Source organism: Rhinopithecus bieti, unplaced genomic scaffold (genome assembly GCF_001698545.2).
Source record: "Rhinopithecus bieti isolate Rb0 unplaced genomic scaffold, ASM169854v2 scaffold_13400, whole genome shotgun sequence".
Classification (NCBI taxonomy): Eukaryota; Metazoa; Chordata; class Mammalia; order Primates; family Cercopithecidae; genus Rhinopithecus; species Rhinopithecus bieti.
The window spans coordinates 801,186-824,831 of record NW_016807991.1 but is presented as its reverse complement, the minus strand read 5'-3'; the positions used below and the strand labels follow the sequence as shown (position 1 = coordinate 824,831).

General features: G+C 49.4%; 1 protein-coding gene across 6 annotated transcripts in view; it reads left to right on the top strand.

Moving 5' to 3' along the window:
• SLC39A11 (solute carrier family 39 member 11) overlaps window positions 1–22,579 on the top strand; it is a 469,465-nt gene extending 446,886 nt beyond the window's left edge. For 3 of the 6 annotated variants that reach the window (XM_017884873.1, XM_017884875.1, XM_017884874.1), the window contains 3 exons: window positions 17,191–17,289; window positions 17,504–17,662; window positions 19,149–20,859. In XM_017884873.1, the coding sequence (XP_017740362.1) occupies window positions 17,191–17,289; window positions 17,504–17,662; window positions 19,149–19,227 (337 nt within the window). In that variant the 3' untranslated portion in view covers window positions 19,228–20,859. Of the gene's footprint in view, window positions 1–17,190; window positions 17,290–17,503; window positions 17,663–19,148; window positions 20,862–22,445 lie in introns of those variants that run through there. The other 3 variants (XM_017884878.1, XM_017884872.1, XM_017884879.1) reach the window with 2 other exon arrangements.
• Window positions 22,580–23,646: the final 1,067 nt, after the last annotated feature.

Below are 23,646 nucleotides of genomic sequence, written 5' to 3'. Positions count from 1 at the left end.
AGCCAATGATGCCCCACCCACCCGACTGGCACCGGCGTTCTGGCTGTGCACCCTGCACTTACCCTCAGCCATCCATACTAGGAAGCCAAGAAAACACAGTTGTTTCCCAATGGCAAAGCACTGAGTCCCTGGCTAGCTAGAAAGCAAGTCCAAAAAATACACGGCGTGAGGAAGGAAAAGATTTCTCTTTTGTTCATTTTCTTGCCAGCTTCTCACCTGGTTTTGTCAAGGCCCCCCTGCACCCAGAGTCAGCAGGCCATGTGCTTTCCATATGATTAGGCTTCAGGGTAACAGCAGGGGTCTCACCTCATAGAATGTCCTGAGTCATACGGAGATGCCACTGTTTGAGGGTACGGGTCCAGGGCTAGACTTCAGGCTGTTAACTTCCTGCATCTTGCTCCTATCTCTTCACCTACACCCTTCAGGGAGGTCTAGAGAATGACCCTAACCCCAAGGTCTCCATTCACCTTTGTTCTCCCCTTGCAAGCATCCCCTGCTATTCACAAGACATTGACTCAAAGGCTCCCTATTGTCGTTCAAACTGACCTGTGCTCCAAAGTGTCCTCCCCAGCGAGCCCTGGACATTATCAGCTCTGAAGGTGCAAATGGAAAGCATCCCACATTTCAGGACATGCCTCTCCCCCGCCCTGCACTGCTTAAATTCAATGCCCCTGAAACTCATATCAGTTGCAAAGGAATAGGAATAATCATTCCTGTTTGTTTTGGAAGCCCAAGCTGGTTGTCAAACAACGAGACTACATACTGCCAGGCAGCTTTCTCTTCTCAGCCACGGAGGGAAGGGAGCACATTCTAACTGCATGCAAATAGCCAAGGATTTCTCACGAGCCCTGAAACCTCCCCCTTTAGTTTGCATTAGGCGTGCAGTTCAATCACTCTCCCTTAAGGAAGAGGAGGAGGAGCAGGTGGTGTTGGTGTTCAGCTTTGAACTCGGGCCACATGCCCCAAGGATAAGTGAAGGTATAGATCCGTCTAAACAAGGGGGTAGTGGGGGAGAAAGTCCCCTTCTGTATGTTTTGCATTGGCCAGGAGCCAGGCAGAGAGAGCAAAGTGACAGAGACTGCAGTCGAAGGCTATTGAGAGCGTATGTTATTCAGCAGCAAAGCATTCAGCTCCTAAGATTGTGCCCAGAAGATTGTTTTGCGGATGGAAAAGAAAGGAGCCTTTCAACCTTTCTCTTTTGGCCTCCGCTGCCATTTTGCTGAGCAGCCGTTTTGGAGTTTCCTCTTGGAGTGATCGGTTTATGCTGTCCAGATGTGCACAACGCGATGGTTTTGCTTTTTGGCTTTCCAGATGTGCACGGAAAATGGACAGGAAAATGAGCTTTGGCAAAGGCGGAGGCCTGTCTCAGCAACCCAACCCCTGGAGTCTAGAGAACCCACAATGCCCTCGTTGTTTAGGAATCACAAAGCGTAGGATCTGGAAAAGAACTTACGGGTCGCCCAATTTAACCTCCTTATTTTACTTCTGAAGACACTGAGGCCCAGAGAATTGTGACATGCTCCCTGCTGATTGATTACACGCAGCTGGGAGCAGACATCAGACCTGCTAGAGCTCTTAGATGTGCATCTGCACACATGTCTGTTTTGTTGCCGTATGCACCTGGCATTTGTTTATGTGCTTGGGTTAGATTGGTGAACAGAGAATCCTAGCTTATTTGAGTGTGAAGTCAGGTATGGGAGAAAGAACAGATAATAAACATTAAACATTAAAAATTAATACCTTATATATAGTAGATTAGGAGACAATAAATGCTATCAAAAGGAAAAGAGAAAGAGAAGAAAGAGAAGAAAGAAATGAAAGGAAAGAAGGAAGGGAAGGAAGGAAGGAAGGAAGGAAGGAAGGAAGGAAGGAGGGAGAAAGAAAAAGAAAGTTTTAGAGAAGTAGATTTCATTGAGAAGTAACCAGGCATTCTGGAGAAACGGCAAGGAGACCAGATGGCTGGAGTAGTTGGAGCTAGGAAGAGAGCAATAGAAGAAGAAATAGAATAGAAGAAGAGAACGAAGGGAGAAGAGAACAGAGAGAAGAGAGAATGGAGAGAAGATAAATCGGAAGAGAAGAAGAGAACGGAGGGCATCAACATGTAAGTCATTGCAGGCCAGCGGGGGATGTGGGCCCTGGCCCTGAGTGGAGTGGGGAGCCAGCCACTGCAGTGTCTTGAACACAGGGGCAGCATAATCAGACTTAGCAAATATGCAGAGAATAGGGTTTGTGGGGGCAAAGGTGCAAGCAGGGAGACTGATTCGGAGGCTGTTACTGTAGCCCAGGAAGGACATGATGGAGGCTTGCACCTTAGTATAGCCATGGAAGAGGGGAGAAGTGGCTGGATTCTCATCAGATCTAAAGGTAGATCCCCGCCTCAGGTTTCCCTGGCAAATTGCATGTAAGGTGTGACAAAGAGTAGCCAAGAATGGCACCACGGTTTATGGTCTCCTCTTCCCCGAAGCTGGCACTGACCACTTTCCCTCCCTGCCTTCCGCGGCTTTACGTGGAGCACTGAAGTATGGAAGAGGGCTTGGCGTCCAGCATCCTTTCCCTCACTGCAGGAAACCACACTGTGTCCTTCAGTCCATGGCTTACCCTTTGTAGACCTTGGTTACTATATCTACAAAATGGAAAATGGACCTCCTCTGTCAAAGAAATAATAACTGTTTATAAAGGCACTTAAATCTCCTTAGAAGAAAGCACTAAAATTCTGGAAAAATGGTTAGTGATTTGCAACAGTATTTTGAGAGCTGGAGAACTCAATGTTTTGGTTGCACCTCCTCCCCTAACGTATTTGCTGCAGATGGAGAGGCTGAAGCACTGAATAAGAAACTGGAGTGAGAGATGCTTCGCAGGACAGACTTTCGTATCCTGAGGAAATACCCCATACAGAAGTCCAAACCCATGATCTAAGGAAACTGTCCACATGCCAGGCCCGCAGGAAATGAGACTGAGGCCCTCATCATTCAGACCCCCAGGCAATCCTCTTCTGGGGTCTTGCACTGCTGCCTCAACTATCTATATGAAGTTCAAAATCACACACAACTAGGCTCTGCTGTTAGAAGTGAGGATAGTGATTCTCCTTCAGGAGAGGCCCATGAGGAGCAGGAGCCCAGGGTTGAGGGGGTCTCAGGGTGCTGGTGAGGTTGTTTCTTGATCGGGATGTGGGTTTCACGGGTTTGTTTAGTTTCTGAAACTTTATCATGTAGAACGCATGCATATCTGCTCTTTTCTGCACATACGTTCAACTGCAGTAAACTATCTTTTTAAAAAGATAATGGGAAGATATTCTTTTCCCAAAAGTATGACTCCTCCCTAGGAGCTGAAATCCTACCTTTAGAGAGTTGTTGGTTTCTGCTGAAACGTGTTGTTTTTAAAATTTCAAATACGTTAAGGAGAATTAACAAACAAAACTGCTAATGGGCTAATGGTCATGAAATTAGTAGCTAAGGAAGCATAGTTTGGTTGTGTCTGTTTGGGGACTTTGTGTAAATAGGACTGAACAACACTTACTATTTTGTGTCTAGTTTTTTTCACTCAAAATTTTGTCTGTGACATGGCTCCAGACCTGCACAGAGGTATAAACCTTTCATTCTCATTGCAATACAGTATTCCGTTGTGTGAATAGAACACAATGAATAAAATGAGTTTATTTTACTCATTCTGTTGTAGAGGGACACTTGCATGGTTTCAGTTTATGACTATTATTGATAGCACTGCCATGAATAACAACACTCCTAGGATGTGTGTGTCTGTCTTCCTTCCTTCCTCCCTTCCTTCCTTCCTTCCTTCCTCCCTCCCTCCCTCCCTTCCTTCCTTCCTTCCTCCCTTCCTTCCTTCCTTCCTTTCTTCCTTCCTTTCTTTCCCTTTCTTCCTTTCTTTCCCTTTCTTTCTTTCTTTCTCTTTCTTCTTTCTTCCCTCCTTCCTTTTCTTTTCTTTTCCTTCCTTTCTTTCCTTTTTCTTTTCTTTTCCCTCCCTCCTTCTCTCTCTCTTTTTCTCTTTCTTTCTTTCTCTCTTTCTCTCTTTCTTCCCTCCTTCCTTCCTTCTCTTTCTTTTCCTTTCCTTCCTTTTCCTTTTCTTTTCTTTCTTTTCCTTTCCTTCCTTTCTTTTCCTTTTCTTTTCTTTTCCCTCCCCCACTCCCTCCCTCCCCCTCCCTCCCTCCTTCCCTCCCTCTCTCTCTCTCTCTTTCTTTCTTTCTTTTTTTCTTTCCTCTTTTCTTTCTCCCTTTCTTTCCTTTCTTTTCTTTCTTAAAAAAGGCCTCCCTCTGTTGGCCAGGCCAGGCTAGAGTGCCGCGGCTCCCTCATAGTACTTCAGCATCAACCTCCTGGACTCAGGCAGTCCTCCCACCCATCTCCTGAGTTGCTGGGATTACAGGTGCGAACCACTGTGCCCAGTCTAGGGTGTGTCTTTTGATGGCTACGGAGGCACATTGCTCTCAGATATGTGCCCTCACCACACTGTATGAGGCAGCCTCATACTTGGCCAGTGCATAGGACTGGTTTGCTTTGCTGGGACACTTAGCAGGTGAAGATCTTCAGAGCATTCCTCTGGGAGTCAGAGATCCCATAGAAATCTGGGTGGTTTCTCTACACTTCTGCAAGGAGAAGTGCACAGTGGTGGCCCGAATCACCCTCAGCCACCACCCTGCCTTCCAGCTGACTTCCTTGGGCGCTTCCTCACCCCCTTGAAGGAAGGCGGCAGACTGGATGGGCCATCTCATCTCGCCAGCCTGCACCAAGAAGGTTCCGAGAACTGCACCAAGAGGGTAGGGGAAGATCCCTTGCGTGCTAAGCCAGCTCCTCTGAGCAGGTAGGGCCGGGCAGCCCTGCGGGGAGCACCCAGCCCCTTCCCACCTGCAGGCTCATCAAACACCTCGACAGGCTGCCCAAGTGGGAAGCCGGTGATGTCATCTCCAGGCCTGAACAATCAGGCCTTTCACAGCAAGACGATAACAATCAAAACAGTATGTAAGAGCCTGCCACGCAAGAACACACACGCTCATCGCACATGGGAGGATCTGAAAGCCGGGGTGAAGCAGGGCTTGTCAGGGATATGCCATTCTCCTTTCATAATCAGCCGGCCAGGGAGTATAGCCTAGAGAGCAAGGCTGCAGGTTGCCGTCCCTTTGCGCACCAATTCTCAGAGAAACCCATGACTCCCTCCACCACCTCTCCTGAGGGCATGCACCTCGAACCCCACAGCTACACCCCAGGCTGAGCAGCAATCTGTGCTCAAGCAGGAGAGTCCCACTGCACAACTCCAGGGGGCGCCATGCTCAGCGAACACAAGGTGAAAAGTACCCTGGAATTGTGCAACAGTGAGCTTTGAGAGTGACCACTGGCTTTGGACTAAGGGAGCTGAGGCCTGGTGGTTCTCAAAAGTGGTTGCTGAGCCCCAAGTCTGTCGTGCCATAGCTATGTTCCCTAGAAGCCTGCACTCCACTGAGGCTAGAAATTCTCAAATGAGATGCATGAGATTAGGTGTTCTCCACACTCAGTCTGAGCAGTTTTTGTCGTCCACCTATTTGCTAAGGAAGCAAGCTTATCTGACCTGTTTACTCCAGGTCAGTGGGTCTCAATCGGGGTGGTCCCCTCCCCTTCCCTGGAGACATTTGGCCATGTCTGGAGACATTTTCATTGTCACAACTGAGAGGTTGCTGCTGGCATCTAGTAGATAGGAGCCGAGGATGCAGCTAAGCATCCTACAGTGCACAGAACCAGGCCCCGCCAACAAGGAACTCATGGTGTGAAATGTCAGTAGTGGTGAGGTTGAGAAATCCTGCTGTGGATGACACATTCCACTCCATTAAACCCTGGAGGTCTCTGGCTCGAAACCCTGCCTGAGTTTGGCCTGCCCTCCATGTTGACCAGAACAGGCCAGAACCTCAGCTCACTAGCCAAGTGGGTGTCAGGCAGCGTCTGCCCCTGTCTCCCTATGGTTTGATGGGTCTGCATGAGGCCCAGAAAGCCCAGAGTGTGTACACAGTAGCAGTTAGGAGGTCCTGCTCTGTCACTTCCCAGCTCCGTAACCTTCAGGGCCAGTTATTTAACTCCTTGAGCATCAGTTTCTCCATCTGTAAAATGGGAATAATGGTGAAAGCTGCTCATGAGGTGGTTGAGGGGACAAGGCGTGTTGTTACATGTAATATGCTTACAAGCACGCCCAGCACATAGTAATACTCAATAAATAACAGCAGTGGTTATCGTCATTTTTATTCTAGCCAGAGGACCTCGGGCTGCCTCTGATCGGTACGGTAATGAAAGACTTGAGCTGGTTTCAACCGCAGGCGGTTGCAGTGGGGTCTCCAGTGCTGTGCACAGCTCCTGACACATGCTCTGTGCTGCTGCTGACATGAGCTGAATGCATTTCCCAAGCTCAAGGCCTGAGACATTCTTAAGTCAGAGGTTTGAGTGGAGATGGCTAATAAATGAATTTCAAGGCCCCTGAGTAACTCACTGAGCACAGGCATCTGCCTCGCAAAGATGGGAGAGGGACCCCTGGGACGGTACTTCGCACTCTGGCCTTGGGAAACATCTGAGGAATGGCTGGGGTGTTTAACACTCAGATTTTCCCTAAAAATCCAGCAGGTTCAGCTAAGAAAGAGTCACAGAGGGCCAGGCGCAGTGGCTCACTCACGCCTGTAATCCAAACACTGGGAGCCCAAGGCAGGCAGATTGCCTAAGGTCAGGAGTTCGAGACCAGCCTGGCCAACATGGTGAAACCCTGTCTCTACTAAAAATACAAAAATAATTAGCCAGGCATGGTGGTAGGTGCCTGTAATCCCAGCTGTTTGGGGGGCTGAGGCAGGAGAATCGCTTGAACCCGGGAGGCAGAGGTTGCAGTGAGCCGAGATCGCGCCGCTGCACTTCAGCCTGGGCAAGAGAGCAAGACTCTGTCTCCAAAAAAAAAAAAAAAGAGTCACAGAGGACACATATGTAAGAGAGATAGGCCTTCGCTTGAAGGCTTGAATGCATGTTTTATTTTTGTTTGTATGTTGGCTTGGACTTGGAGAAGGCTCACCCCGCCACATCATCTCACATCTTTGCTTACTCTGTTCCTTCTTTCTGAATGAAATGCATTTCCCCATCTTTATCTATTAAAATTGTCCCCATCCTTCACAGTCCATCTTGGATGTTGCTTTCTTCACAAAGGTTTCCTGGATCATCTGTCTCTGCCAAAATCATCCTCCCCCCTAATGCTCCTTGCTACTCTTATGGCCTTTAGCAAGTGCCGTGCTATGTTGGAGTCATTTGCAGGCAGGTCTTTTGCCCTGCCTCACATTGTAAGTTCCCTGAAGACGGGGCCCTTCCAAACGTCTTTCTTCATATGTGGCATGAGCTCTTGCACATGGCCAGGGCTTAGCGGTTGATTCTGGAGTGACTCCTGAAAGGGGCTCCCAGGTGGCCAAGTTGCCACTGCAGGACATGGTTCTGCCCAGGAGGTCATATAATTGAGAAAGCCGAGGTGCACACATTGTAGAAGAAATTGGTGTGAGGCTAGGAGGTCACCAGGCTGGGGGGAATAGGAGGTTTCAGTGCCCAGCTCATCGTCGCCTCATTCAGCAGCCTCGGGCAGTTTTAACAGTGGCTGCTATTTAAAGAGCATCACTCTGGTCTCCGAGATGAGCCTGACACTTCACAGTGATCATTTGCCGTCCACACAAGAGCCCTGTCAGTGGGGGAAGCTTTATGCCCATTTTTCAGTTAAAGGAAGGGCTGAGTGATCTGGAGCTTGCACTGGGTCCTACCTGTGCACCTGGGTCCCACCCAGATGTGTTTGACTGGTATGTTTGACTGGCACTACACTTCACAGGGCCTCCAAAGGCACTGAACTTGTCTGCATTTCCTTTTTCTACCTTAACAATCTTAACATTCCAGGCATTGAGTCAGGCGACCTCCAAGGGCCCTAACTTTTAACATGGGTGATGGGTAGGGGGTCACTGAGTAGGAGGAGGATGCAGGAGATGAAGCGTAGCCCCTGGGGCGAATCAGGGTCAGGCCTCTAAGAAAAAGCAGAAACAACTGCCCGCTGGGGATGTCTTTCTTCCTGTTGCCCGCTGGGATTAGTGGTCTCTGAAGATAGGAGGAGGGAGGCCCTTCTTACCCAGCACCCTGATGGGACCCTGGCCATCAGCCATCAGCCTCTACCAGGTTGGAAGCACAAGGGATGAGAGAGACCTCTGGAAAAGTACCTCAGGCTGTCTACCTCTGCCCCTGCATCCAGCCCATGGAGATGCCAAGCCCATGAATGGGCACCTTTCCCCCGCCTGCACCTCCTTGGCACCCCTTGTGGGCCCAGCCCCCTCCATCTTCTAGGAGTCATTATTTGTGCACGGGCCCAGGGCCTTCCCCACTTCCTCACAGGTCACCTCTGGGGGCTTCCTAAGCAGCCTGAATTGCTTCTTTATGTCCCTACCCAGGAAAGCAAAGTGTCTGCTGCTGTCCCTGCAGGGAGGCCATCTCTTCTGCTGCCGTGCCTGCCCAGCTCCTGGATGTCACTCAGGGCTGGGCTGGAGACAGCACCCACAAGGACCAACCCAGCATCAATGGGGCTGGTGAGGGTTTCAGGGAAGCTGGCTGTCTAGAGAGAAGTCGATCCAACGGGCTAAAAGTGGTCAACATTTGCATTAGACCATTGCAAGTGTTAGGTAGGGCTTTTTACTTTTTCAAACATCTGCTTAGCTTCTAGGATTCTGTATATATCTCCTGTGGAAAATTAAAATTCTTACCCTGGCTTGCCCCTGCCACCTACCCTGTTTGTGAGTACTTCTGAGGGTGACCAACTCACATCAGTTATCCAGGGACTGTCCCACGTTTAGCCCCGAAAGTCCTGCATCCTGGGAAACCCCGGAGTCCCTGGTGAACCGGAATGGTTGGGCACACTAGCTCCTGTCCCAAAAGGGACACTGTATTCAGGGAATTCTGACTTCTTAACATATTGGCCTGCACATTCTAATGAGGTAAACCATTGCTACTCACTCCTGCCCAAAGTTGGAGAAGTGATCTTTTGTTATCTTCCTTCTTGCCATTCTCTCTTCCATCTCTGCTCCTCCTTGATGTTTATTTTTATTTATTTTTTGTTTGTTTGTTTGTTTTGAGGTGGAATCTCACTCTGTTGCCCAGGCTGGAGTGCGGTGGTGCAGTCTCGGCTCACTGTAACCTCTGCCTCCTGGGTTCAAGTGATTCTCATGCCTCAGCCTCCCTAGTAGCTGGGATTACAGGCACCCACCACCATGCCTGGCTAATTTTTGTATCTTTAGTAAAGACAGAGTTTCACCGTGTTGACCAGGCTGGTCTCGAACTCCTGACCTCATGATCTGCCTGGCTCTGCCTCCCAAAGTGTTGGGATTACAGGCATGAGCCACCGTGCCTGGCCTATTTATTTATTTTTTTCAGGAATGATTTTGAAATACGCCTGATAATTCTGTTCTTTGTTGTTCTTCATTTTTCTTTTTTGTTTTTATTTATTATATACAGACAGGGTCTTGCTATATTGCCCAGGCTGGTCAAACTCCTGGCCTCAAGCAATCCTCTTGCCTCAGCCTCCCAAAGTGCTGGGATTACAGGTGTGAGCCACCATGCCTGGCCTTCGATGTTTTAAAAAATAATAATAATAAAAATATAATAGGAAATGAACTTTTAAAATAAATCCTGACTCCCCCAATGCTGGATGGGAAACCCCTTCCTGGTGTTTCTCTGGTCCTGCCCCTTCCTAGCAAATTCTGATTCCTAAGGGAAAGGAAAAGAGAAGTCTGGATGGTCCGAGGCAAACCCTGCCTCCGTGAGGCAGCCCCCGCAGACAGACCCTGGGTTCCTCCCTGGGAGAGGCCTGTCAGGGCTGCTCTTGTCCTTGCTGGTACAGTCCAACCCCAGGAGTCATCCTCCCCCCTCCTCCCCAATGACACCCTGCCCTGTCGACCCTCCCTGCCTGCCTCCTCCCTCTCCTTCCCTTTCCACGCTCCCTCTCTCCTCTCCTGTCCCACTCTCCACACAGATGGCCCTCTCCTGGCCCTTCTTGAGAGGTCTCTGCCTTGTTGCTGTCAGTCAGGCTCTGGTGACAGGTTGCCATGGGACTTGGCTTATCACGGAAGGGACAAGGGACCTTGTCAGGGGACAGCTTGTGGTTTCTTTTTCTAAAAGAGCCCTTCATCCCCACTTCCCTCTCCTTCCCATTAATGTGTCGTGGTCCACACTAGTAATGGTGTCTTTGTGCTGCTGCTGGGGAGGAACAGAACCCAGAAGAGCAGCTTCACTGTCTTCAGAAGGGCTTGGGTTTGTATTTTCCCCGTTGCTTTTGAATGCTGTTTTGAATTTTCATGGCCCATCCTGGAAAGGAAACCTCTCATCTGGGCTTTCCCTTCCCAGAGCTTAAAGGAGGGAGGGAACGGCCCACCAACCCCACCTGCCCAGGATGGTCAGTGCAGAGTGTTTAGTTAGACTGGAGGCTTTGCGGGAATGCACAGCAGGGCCGCAGGAGGGGAGCTGGTGAACCTGGGGCATCCTCCACACCACCAGCTCCCCCTGGGAGGTTGCCCTTGTTCCTCTTCACAGTTTCCCACCCCCCAGCCAGTCTAGGCCCTACGGCTCCTAAGTCAGCTCAGGTCTCACCCCCTACCACCGAGAGACCATCCCTGCCATGGGGTCCTCATTATTCTCCGTCGCTTCTGTTACCCATCCATATCCCTAAATACTACCTGCTTTGCTATTCCTGCCCTCAGTTGCTCCAGATCTCCTCCAGAGCTCCCCAGATCAGATCTTGTATATAGTAGGCACCCCGGTTGCAGGCTCCTGATCCATTCAGTAGTGGCCACAGGTGTCCTCAGCTCCCAAACTGTGTTGGGAATTGGGATAGCAGGGAAGGGGCTCCTGGGAGGGCGGCGGGCTTGGCCTCCATCCTCATTCTCATCTCCTCTGACACCTGCTTAGGCCAGTGGCTCTCAACGCCATTGCACACTCTTAAAATTTGCACACACGGGGCTCAACGCCACGGCAATAAACCAAGATCTCCAGGGTGGGGCCCAGGCATCGGCATTTGCCGGTGCTCCCTGTGACTGGCATGTGTCTTCAGGTCTGAGAGCTGTGGATTCAAATCCCATTCTGGAGCTGATGCACGTGATTGAAGAAGAGGAGAGGGCTGGAAAGGACTGTGCCCTCCACTGGGTCACCCCCACCAGTGGGCCTCTGACAGATGCCCAACATGCAGCGGGGTGAGGGAACATGGATGGGCCTGTGCGTATACGTGTGTGTATGGAGGAGAGCCCAATTAAACAGTATTGTGCATGACAGGTAGGAAAGGCAGAGACGCTGTGGTGCCAGTCCCTGCTGGGGAGCAAAGGAGCCCAGGAGTGTCAGGAGGGACTCTGTGACTGCCCAGCAACGCAATGCCCTGCTGAGAAAGGCTTGGCAGGATCCAGAGGGCGTGGCAGCTATTTGGGCTGGCAGCCCCGTGCCAGGGCTGGGGCAAGGCAGAGGTAACGAGGTTTGCCAGGGATGGAAGAATGGGGTTTCTGTGCTGCTTATCAGGACGGTGGCTCCCAGACAGGATGTGGAGGAGGCTCTCCATAGCCCGCCGGGCGATGACTATAGTCAGCGCTGTGTCACGGTGAGGACTTTGGACGGGGAGCCCCACCTCTGACTTGCCAGTGACATTGGGCTGGCCATTCTGTGGCTACATTCGTGTGCCTGCCTATAAATGAATATGAGGTGCAGGCAATGGCAGTGGACTGACAGCCAGGCACCAAGTGCCCGGCAAGGGCCAAGAAAACAAAAGCCTTGGTCTTCCTCATTAGAAAGAAACCTTGCACTTGGGGCTTTGCAAAAGGTCAAGGAAGCTGGTTGTATTCGCTCAACCATTTTGAGGGCCACAAGGACATACTGTACAAAGTTGCAGGGAAGGGGCCCCCCTGCGAGGGTCTGTCTGGGAAGGTGGGGCAGGGGCTTATGAAACATTGGCAAGAATTTGTCCTTAAGAATTTGTCCTCAACAGAAATACCTTTGCAGGCCCCCGACTCCTGGGATAGGAGCTCAGGGTCAGCTTGCACATGAAACTGGTAGCAGAAGCCACGAGAACAGGCCGTATTTCTGCCCAGGGCCGGTTAGAACATGCTTGTCAGTATCCTGTAACTGAAGCAGGACTCAACAGTGTCTTCCAAAGCTAGCTTTCGAGTCCTAGGCCCAGGGCCCCGGAGGAAAGAAGTGAGGCCATTAACTCTGATACTGTACCCAATGCCTGAAGCGGCACCCATCACCCTCCCTGGCAGAGCAGCAGAAGAGGGGAGCCTAGGACCTTTCAAGGTGAGGAAGAGAACTCTTGACCCCTTCGTCCTGCCCCTGTAGACTAGCTAGGAAGACATGTTAGGGATCCAGAAAATAAGGAAAAGCACAATGGCTAAGCAGGGCCACCCGCTCACTCCCTACGCCCCACCGTTCCCCACACACACACATTGTAAACACAAGGGACCAGAATAACACCTTTTTCCTAAACATCTCTAGCTAGATTTCCTTTTTCATCCTGTCTAATTTCTCCAAATCCTTCTCTCCTGTTGAACTAGGACAGATCAAGACTATGTGGAGGATATATATGTAAGCTACAGTTGACTTCCTGCCCAGGGCCTTACCTCCTAGAAGCACTTCTCAGGGAAGTGTAAAACTGCCCCCAGCTGCCCAGGACAAAATCTTGAGAGGTGACCCCCAGGGCTCAATTATCCAATGGAGCTTTCCATACTTAAAAGTGCAGCAGGCCGAGTGAGGTGACTCACACCTGTAATCCTGCACTTTGGGAGGCCGAGTCGAGCAAATCACCTGAGGTCAGGAGTTCGAGAGCAGCCTGGCTGACATGGTGAAACCCCATCTCTACTAAAAATACAAAAATTGGCCGGGAGTGGTGGTGGGTGCCTGTAATCCCAGCTACTGGGGAGGCTGAGGCAGGAGAATCGCTTGAACCCAGGAGGCGGAGGTTGCAGTGAGCTGAGATCCGGCCACTGCCCTCCAGCCTGGGCGACACAGCCAGACTCCATCTCAAATAAAAAAAAGGAAAGAAAAGAAAAAAGAAAAACCAAAACAAACAAACAGACAAAAAAACAAAACAAAACAAAAAAAAAACGGGTGCCGTGGCTCACACCTGTAATCCCAGCACTTTTCAAGGCTGAGGCAGGTGGATCATCTGAGGTCGGGAGTTTGAAACCAGCCTGGCCAACATTCTGACACCCTGTCTCTACTAAAAATACAAAAAAAATTTAGGGGGGTGTGGTGGTGCATACTTGTAATCCCAGCTACTCGGGAGACTGAAGCAGGAGAATCGCTTGAACCCCAGAGATGGAGGCTGCAATGAGCTGAAGTCGTGCCAGTGCACTCCAGCCTAGAAGACAGAGCGAGACTCCATCTCAAAAAAAAAAAGAGTCAAGCCCAGGCTCATCAGAATGCCCCCTACTCCCTTCCAGCAGCTCTCCCCTGCTCTGTGTCCAGGTAAGCGTCCAGCCTCCAGGCCTCCAGGCATCTACTGGTGCTCAGGGGCATCTGGAGGTGATAGGAGGAAGGATGCCAGCCCAGGAGAAGCAAGAGTCCACATTTCCTGGGAGTTTCTGTACAACCCAAACAGACCAACCAGTATACAGGAACACAGTATCTGAAATGCCTTCAGGTTGCACAGTGGTTCTCGCCAAAGTCTTACAAGTGATGTAAAAATCTCACAGACGTGTCAACAAGACCAAATGAATGAGTGCCGGTGGGAATTCAAGCCCAGATGAGCCATAAGCAAAACAGCCAAGCCCAGGTCTCTTTGAAGCAGAGCTTTGCAGAGGAATGAGTTTTGGCTTCAGGGTGGAAAATCTTAGTCTGTCTTGGCAAGAGGACCCATGAGTTCTTGGAAAAGCCTTAAGTCCCTGTCTCTGTCATTTCACACTGCAACCTCAGTGATAACACTCACCCCCACCCCAAGACAGGCATTGATTAGGTGCTTACTGCATACCAGCTCCCATGTGCTTAGCTTGAGAGGGACCATCCCAGGTAATCATATCAGCAATGCTGTGAAGTGAGGGTGGGTATTATTGTTCTTCAAATTCTGCAGTTGGAGAAATGGAAAGTAGCACAGCTAACAAAGCACAGACCCGGGATTTAGACAGAAGAAGTCAGACTGCAAAGCCCAAACTTCAACTACCACATGCATGGCCATGAGAATGTAAGAAGAGATAGGGTCTGCAGTGCCCAGGGTCTGTGGTTTCATCTTGTCAGATCTTTCTGCAGCCACTGAGCTATCAGGGCGGGGGTCAGCAGACTACAGCCCATGGGCCAAATCTGGCCCCCCACTTGTTTGTATAGAGAAAGTTTTATTGGAACACAGCCATACTCAATGGTTTATATATTGTCCGTAGCCGCTTTTGCACCTGCAATGGCAGAGTTGAGTGGTTGCAACAGAGACTCAGTGGACTGCAAAACCTAAAGTATTTACTATCTGGCCCATGACAGAAAAAGTTTGCTGCCTGCTAGATCAAGGGATGGAGTTGGAGCATGTCTGAGCCCTTCTCTAAGGAGTCAAAGGAGAGCACAAACTTGGGTGACATAGACAGGGATTTGAGTAGGCTCGTGGGAAACGCTGAGTGACCCAGCTTTTGTGGACATGTCCTGGGCTGGTGTGGTTGGGTGTCTTCTTGTCTATCCATTCCACTTCATGAACAGTCCTGACTGCAGGTTGGAGAGACAGTTTCAAGGGCTCTGACAGCCCCAAGAGACCATAATATTTCCTTAATTAAGGAACTGATCGTTTTTAAGATGCCATCACTTTTCAGATGCCCCCTGGGGAGGCTGCATTTGTCCCTCTTCATAGTTTTCCACCCCCCAGCCAGTCTAGGCTCTGCGGCTCCTACGTCAGCTCAGGGCTCATTCCCCCCACCCCACCCGAGGGGGACCATCCCTGCCACGGGGTGCTCACTATTCTCCATCACTTCTGCTACATATCCATATCCCTGAATACCACCTGTTTGGCTACTCCTGTCGTCTGTTGCTCCGGATCTCCTCCAGAGCTCTCTAAATCAGATCTGGTAGACAGTAAGCACCCTGGCTACAGGCTCCTGATGTATTCAGTAGTGGCCACAGGTGTCCTTGGCTCCCAGCCTGTGTTGGGAATTGGGATAGTAGGGAAGGGGTTCCTGGGAGGGAGGTGAGCTTGACTGCTTTCCTCATCCTCACCTCCTCTGATGTCGGCTTAGGCCAGTGGCTCTCAACGCTGTTACACACGGGGGCAGATTTTAAGCTGATGGATAGATACTGAGGGGCTCATTGTGATCTGGTCAAAAAGTGATGGGACAGGCATTAATTTTATGAACCACATGTGAGCTAAGTGGTGACAGGTGTGAGACTGTTAGGGCGGCTCTTTTCCTGAGAGTCTACTTGACTGGCAGACTCGAGGTGCGGGCTACTTCTTCCTGAGGTATCTGGAACTATGAACCTTGATGAAACATGCGCAGGAGTTGGGACGATAAAGGTAAAAACGGGGTGAAGGCCAAGCCCTGAAACAAAGTGGAGGTCAGATGCTAAACTGGGGATTCGCCGTGGTGTTCTTTGCTGGAGGCTAGAACTCTGGCCACAGCCGGATCAGGCCCGACAGGATCTTCAGGGCCACGAGTGTGTCTCAGTCCTGGGAGCCTGGGGCAGGCCACAGGCAGGGGGCCCAGCTTCCAGTCTACAACACTCCCTTGCAGCAATGGGTGGATTCCTATAGGCAGCAAGATGGATGGACATGAGCCAGTTGACCTGAAAGTCAGTGATGGTGGAGTTTCCCTTCTCTGTCTAACCTACCCACAACTCCCTCGGGCCACACACCAGCATTGCTTGCCGAGTGGCCCCCTCTTCTCATGCTCTTTAGATCTTTGTGGATCAGATGGCCCTTCATGGAGGGGCTGCTTCTTGGACCTGTCCGACCAAGGTAGAGTCTCATGTGCAAAAGGGCCTTCCTAAGGCACTCGGACAGACCCCATTTCCCTCCGATCATGCCTCTGCTTCCTGTGCAAGTTGATTTTTGGCTGATTTGCTGTAGTTTGCAGCATCCACAATGAGGGTTCTTCATGTCCATGGCTGTGCTGTCTCCATGGCTAAACACTAAGCCCCCTGAGGCCAGGCATGCGGCCACAGATTGCATTTATACGCATCCCATTTTGCTTCTCCCTCCTTTCACACTCCAGTGCCTGGTTTATGCAGAAAGCAGGTTCTCAGAGACAGACATCTATCAGTACAGCCCCTCACTGTCCTGCAGAGGCAGGAGGTGAGAAGATCACTGTGAGCACCACTGGGGCCCAGAGAAATGCAGCGATGGTGCCAGACCTGCAGAGCCCATGGAGAAGCTGAGCCCAGAGCCAGATCTGTGGCACCATCAGCGCCGGCAGCTGCACTTCCTTGTCTCATTTCTGAAGTTGCTTCTGGATAAAATGTGATATACCCATTTCCATGCTGTAAAGGAATAGAAACCAAAATGTATTGAGCACCTCCCTATACTAGGATGTGACAGGCATTATTGGGTCGTTGGGTCACTCAGCAATCCTTTATGGTAGATATTGTTGTCCCCAAATTGTATATAAGAAACGGAGGTGTAGACTGGGTGCCGTGGCTCACGCCCATAATCCCAGCACTTTGGGAGGCCAAGGCAGGAAGATCACTTGAGGTCAGGAGTTCAAGACCAGCCTGGCCGACATGGTAAAACCCCGTATCTACTAAATATACAAAAATTAGCTGGAAATCACTTGAACCCGGGAGGTGGAGGTTGCAATGAGCCAAGATCATGCCACTGCACTCCAGCCTGGAGTCTCCAGAGTGAGACTCCATCTCAAAAAAAAAGAGAAAGAAATAGAGGTGTAGAAAGTAAAATGAAAAGTGCAAAGTTATACAGCCATGTGGCAGAACTCAGGGCACCCCGAGAGCCAGCCAGTGTGTTCTGTGCTATAGCAAAGCACTGTAAGGACAGAACCTGCCCAGGATCCAGGACAGCATGATGGGTAGAGGGCTCACGTCACTCCCTCCTGTGGCCCCTGCTCTTTACCTACACACACATCCTGACCTTTCTCCTTCCTCTCCTACTGCAGGTCACAGGTCTCCTGCTGGCTTCCTAGCACCCAAGGAGGTCTGGGCCTCGGCCAGGGACTCCCATTGTATGGGCACATGTTCCAGACAACAGCCTTCATGTGCTGTCTTGGTTTTTCAGGAATTTGGCCATTGGAATCGGGATCCAGAATTTCCCCGAGGGCCTGGCTGTCAGCCTTCCCTTGCGAGGGGCAGGCTTCTCCACCTGGAGAGCTTTCTGGTGAGTGAGGGCAAGGTCATGTCTGATATCAGGTCCTCAGCAATCTCCATGTGGGCTTCTTTCAACAAAACAGTGATGTGCTTTTGCACTGCCGTACTCAGATATGACATAGAATGACATGCATCCGTGTGCTAGGGTTGAGCCAACAGCCTGGGCACGTGGAGCATCTGCTTGCCTCCCCCTGCAGTGGCAAATGTCTCTGTTCTCTCCTTAGGTACGGGCAGCTGAGTGGCATGGTGGAGCCCCTGGCTGGGGTCTTTGGTGCCTTTGCCGTGGTGCTGGCTGAGCCCATCCTGCCCTATGCTCTGGCCTTTGCTGCCGGTGCCATGGTCTACGTGGTCATGGACGACATCATCCCCGAAGCCCAGATCAGGTTGGAGAACTTTCCCTTCCTGTCTATCCCTGTCCCAGTCCCGGCTGGGACCCCAGCCGTGGGATATGCTCTTTCTTCATTTGCCTTTCCTTTCCTTATTCCCTCCCCTTTCTGCCTTCTCAAGATCATCCCCACTCCCTCCTCAACTGTGCTCCCTGAAACTAAAAGAAAAGAAGCAAAGGGCAGCTGGGTCAAGAAATGAGGTGACACCAGACAGTGGCATATGCACCTGCCCCTGTCCCTTGATTCAGTAGACTATGATTTTTGTATATTCTCTCTCATACTCTCTCTTGATTCTCTGGGTCTGGAATGAGGGGAGAGGTGAGTTCTAAAATGTCATTCAAGGTGATACATGCATGTCTTCACTGGCTAGCTATAGACCGGGTGTCAGGAGGTGGGAGTAAGGGTTTGCTTTGTTTCTTTTTGTTGTTGTTTTGTTTTGTTTTGTTTTTCTTTCTTTTCTTTTTCTTTTTTTTTTCTTAGGCAGAGTCTTTCTCTGTCACCCAGGCTGGAGTGCAGTGGTGTGATCTCAGCTCACTGCAACCTCTGCCTGCCAGGTTCAAATGATTCTCCTGCCTCAGCCTCCCAAGTAGCTGGGACGACAGGCAACCACCACCACGCCCAGCTAATTTTTATATTTTTAGTAGAGACAGGGTTTCACCATGTTGGCCAGACTGGTCTCAAACTCCTGACCTCAGGTGATCTGCCTGCCTCGACCTCTCAAAGTGCTGGGATTACAGGCTTGAGCCACTGCTCCCAGCCTATTTTGTTTTTTATAGAAGAATAATTTTGGGCCGGGCGCGGTGGCTCAAGCCTGTAATCCCAGCACTTTGGGAGGCCGAAGACGGGGCGGATCACCGAGGTCAGGGAGATCGAGACCATCCTTGCTAACAGTGAAACCCCGTCTCTACTAAAAATACAAAAAAACGAGGCCGGGCGGATGGCTGGCCAGGGCCCCGCCCCTGTAGTCCCAGCTACTCGGTCGAGGTCGAGACAGGGAGAATGCGTCATAAACCCGCGGAGCAGAGCTCTGCAGTGAGCCTGAGATCCGGTCCACTGCACTCCAGCCCGGCGGACAGAGCGAGACTCCCGTTCTCAAAAAAAAAAAAAAAAAAAAAAAAAAAAGAATAATTTTGAAGCTAGTTTACAAGGCCAGATTAAATAATATCTTTAAGAAATTATCACCCCTCTGTTACTCACACATGGACCACAGAACCATCATAGGTGACCTTGGGCAAGTGACTGCTCTTTGCCTCAGTTTCCCCACCAGTAAAATGAGGATAATTATGACACCTCATGAGGTTACTGTTTGGGGTTCCATGAGTTCATTAGTTTGCCTGGCACACAGTAAGCCCCAGTAAATGTTACCATTATTAATGGTAGTGTGATTTATCTTGGAATTGGACATTGCAGAGGATGCCTTCAGCCTAGCTGTGGCCTCAGGGAGCATTCAGGTCTGATTTTTCTCCGTGTCCTTCTCTTCCAGTGGTAATGGGAAACTGGCATCCTGGGCCTCCATCCTGGGATTTGTAGTGATGATGTCACTGGATGTTGGCCTGGGCTAGGGCTGAGACGCTTCGGACCCCAGGAAAGGCCATACAAGGAAACAGCAGTGGTTGGCTTCTATGGTACCACAAGCCTCTTTCTTCACATTAAAACTTTTTTTCCTTTCTGTCTTCTTCATCTCATTATCCTGATTGACTCTGATTATAATAGAACCATTTTTACTTTGCTTTGAGGGAGATTTTTGATTTAATGGAGAATTTTAAGGTGTCATGGAAATACAGATTCTTTGTTTTGGCCACTGAATGGATTCTCTCTTCAGTGGGATTGTCAAGGAACTCCAGATCAGGGAAATCTCTGCTTTGGGAACTTCTATCTCCCTCCCAACTCCTCAAGGTCACCTATAGAAGCGAGCTACCTTCTATCTCCTGAGCATTTTGGTGGCCTAGTGAGTGACTCAGGGCACAGTGGCCAGCACACCTCTCATCCGCCCCTCCTGCTTCATCACTGCTGAGCCTTTACCCATCTAGAATGCTGGAACTGGAGCATCATAAAGATAGCAAGCTACCTTCCAAGGCCGAGCCAGACCAGAGAGGAGCACGCCTTCCTCTACCTCCCCCCAAGGAGATACTACGTGGGAGGGAGACACAGACAAAGGGAAGGAAATTGGCTAGTCTGGGTTTTTTTTTTTTTTTTTTTGGCAAAGATTGACATTCTTGAAGGAAAGGGGATGAGGACAACTGTGAACTCACAGTGAGCCCTGTGGAAAGAAGACAGACAGAGTGTGGGTTTGATCGGAGGCCTCTGCCGTCAATGGATTCCAGGAACAAGGCCATTTGTCACGCTTTCCAAATTTCTTAGGCATTTATTTTGATAAGTTTATAGCCATCATTTTTCTAAGAGACTTGGAGACACCAGCAAACTGCTAGAACTCAAACTCTTCAATTACTCAAAGAAGGAGCCATTTCAGTTAACTCAAGTGAATGAAAGACTTTTGGAATCTGCAGTGGGTCCTTCCCTGTTGACCATTTGGTAACTTGTAATCTGACCAAAAACACTTGAGCTGCACCAGGCCTTGCCAGAGGGCTCAGGATGGGAAAGGAAGAAGGGGATGGGAAAAGAAGAGGTAATTTTACATTTCCCCTCTAAAGTAAATTTTAGCCAACTCATCATTCTGAAATGTTCCTATAAAGAATGAGTCAAACTAGACCAAAAGCCAGCCTACTCCTTCTTACATAGCTTCTCCAACAGGGGTAACACTGACCTGTCCACTTCAAACACAGATAAGGCCTGCCGTCCTCACTGGTTAGAGAAACATGTGAGACTTTGAGTGGGCTCTGCTGAGAAGGCAAGCAGCCCAGGAGCCAGGTATGCAGGCATTGCATTGTCAGTGTCTGTTCTCGGAGTTTACACATTCAGTTGCTTCCAAGGCTGAATCTCCTGCTCTGTGAATGCTCTCAGACCCCAAAGGCCAACCTTGGGCTGGGTCTATGTATGTTCTTCCAAAGCACTGATGATCAAAGTTGAAGACACATTCAGAGGTTTGATTGGTTGAGATTAACTGGTGTGGTGGTTTGTGTATGTATGTTTTATTCTTATGTCTTTGTATGTAGTTCCACATAATGCAAATTGTGCTTACTGATGGACAAGACCTCATAACTGTGATTAATATCAATAAAGGGGATGTTGTGGATGACCCGTGTTGCATTCAGTACTTCTTAAAGCTGCTTCTTTGCAAGGATGATCATAAAAGAGCTAACTAAAGTTGGAACTAACACCTCCCTGACCCAACACTAGGAGAAGCAAAGGAAAGAGCTCAGATGGGAAGAGGCTAGTCAGATTACTGGTTGCAACAACAGCATCCAACAGCAGCTTACTTAAACAGAAAAGGAAATGAATGGAAGGCTATTAGGGAACTCACAGGCTGTTTCGGAGAATCGGGCTTGAAAAGGGGTTGGATCCAAGAAAGCCACAGGTCTGGGGCCATGACCCAGTCATGCCTGGAGAACAGCTTGGTTTAGATGCCACGGCCCCCAGAGCTGGTCCCTAGATCCTGGACAACACCAATGATACTGCTGTATCTTGATGCCATCACCACTGCCGCCACAAGAACAAACTCTACTGAGCTGGATTTTTTGTGTCCTGGCTCCACATTCGAAGTTCTAGATCAGAACATCCAGCTGCCAGGGCTTAGATCCCGTGCCCGTGAACTAATTGATCTTGCCCCTTCCCAAGACTCACATAATAATGGATTTTCCAGATTTGGGAATGAGTTCATATGGTGCAGAGCCAAAATAGAAAAAAAAAAAGGTTTATTAAGTTCATTAAAGCCTTACTCTTTTGCTGTTTGATATCAACATATACTCCAATTCTTCTAGCTTTACTTAAAGAAAAAACTCTTGCTTAAAATATGTAGCTATTCCTCATACAATAAACTCTTTCATCCCTTTCCAACGGGGTTACCCCCATGTCTTTCAACTCCTGTACTCAGGGTCTCTGAGTAATAGATACCCCTCCTCCGTGGCTTAACAAGCCCATCGCATTATTCTGTATCTTTGAGCTGAAGTTACATAACTATAACCGTGCACCCCATATACAATAAAACGAATAGAGAGGAAAGAGAGGCAATGAGTTAAAATATTTCAGGCTACACACAACACAGGAAGTACAAGCAGAGGCTACAGCTCTCATTTTCTGCCCTAGAGAAGAGACCCTGGATGATGTTTAGGTTTCCCTCTTCCAGTTTCCATTCCAAGTCCATGCTCTGTCTTCAGCCAGTACCTCAGATGACTGGGGTGTGACCTACTAGCCATGACCCTATTCCTCCTTCCTAAGGGCATAGAGACCAAGATGGCCCTGCCTATATGCATGATGGCAACAGTCTTCCTTTAACTCCCACCCTTGGAGGAGGAGGAGGAGGATGCGGCTCCTGAGAGGACCACTTGAGTTTCATTCATAGCCGCCACCCTGGCCTGTCCCCCGTGGTACAGCAGCATTTTCCCAGGACTAGGCACTGCAACCAGCCTTGTCAACCCACTTACCCACTTTTTTTACCTAAAGGCATGTGAAATTCCAGGTGGCCAGCCCACATGTCCAGACTATTGCTATATCACTCTTTTTCTGTTCAACATCTATATTCAGTCTAATTCCCCAAATTTCACCGTTTTAAAAGATATCTGTTTTAATGGAACCATTACTCACACAAACACTTTATATCCCCTTTCCAAAGGGAGCCACCCCAGTGGCCAGCTGCCTCAATAGTGCAACCTTTCTTTCCTAGGTACTAAAATCGCTAATCGGTGGAAGAAAAAGTTGAAGAGTGAGAGCCATTAAGTAAGATGGAAGTTGCACCGTCCCTACTTCCCCTTCCTCCAGACCTGTTTAGTCTGGCTGTGGGAGAAATAGCACCATGTGATGTTCCCAAGTTCAGAACAAACAGGCCTCTTAAAGGATGATATTTCAGTCTCCTTAGGTATGATCGTCTCTCAGTCCTGAAATGAAATCTTCAATAAATTATGTCACAGCTGAATACAGATGACTGCTTCTGGGTGACAGGATCCATTGACAAGGGTATCACCCATTGCTTTCCCTCTTTCACTGTAAAGTGAATTCTGTGATCAGAAGCAATTTTGTAGAGCATGCCATGATGATCTACAGGCAGAGAGGTCAATTCCAAAGTCAGACATGAGCCCGTTTTAGTGAGAAGAAATCACTGCCCTTTCCATAATGGAAGAGGTCCAAAGTCATCAGTCTGCAACGAAGTGGCCCATGGTGTCCCTGGAGTCTGGTCAGTTGCGAGGTTCAGGGGTGGTCACTGATAAATCCTGTGCACACAGGGGCGGGGTCTGCCTTGATAATGGAAAGCCTAAGTGGTTGAATCCATCACAGTTCCTGTGTTGCCAGCATGGACTCTTCTGCTCATGAATCAGTTGAGGAAGCAATGATGTGCCTGGAAAAAGAAATCATCACACATAAGCAGATGGCCTGGTTCAATTAATTATTACTAGCTTTTGCCATATGGGTATTTTGGATGATGGTTTACTCAAGAAACAAACATTTTCAAATTTGGCCCATTCTGAGAAGTGAAGCCTTGTATGTCTTCCCATGCCTCTCCTCTGTCATTAAACCTCCAGTCATTCTTCTTTCAAGTTTGTAACCAGTTGAACAGAACCCCCCATCTACACTGCTCAGAAGTTGGTGTAGCTTCTTGCATCAAACTTTCTTTCCTTCCAAGCAAAGTGGACAGAGTTATGTGCTTCAAATTCTCCTCCCCAGGAGGTTCTCCCTCTCACCTGCTATCCTCACTGAACTATAACATTACAGTCACCTATTTAGAAGGTAGGGCCCGGGGCACGGTGGCTCACGCCTGTAATCCCAGCACTTAGGGAGGCCGAAGTGGGCGGATCACGAGGTCAGGAAATAGAGACCATCCTGGCTAACACGGTGAAACCCCGCTCTACTAAAAATACAAAAAATTAGCT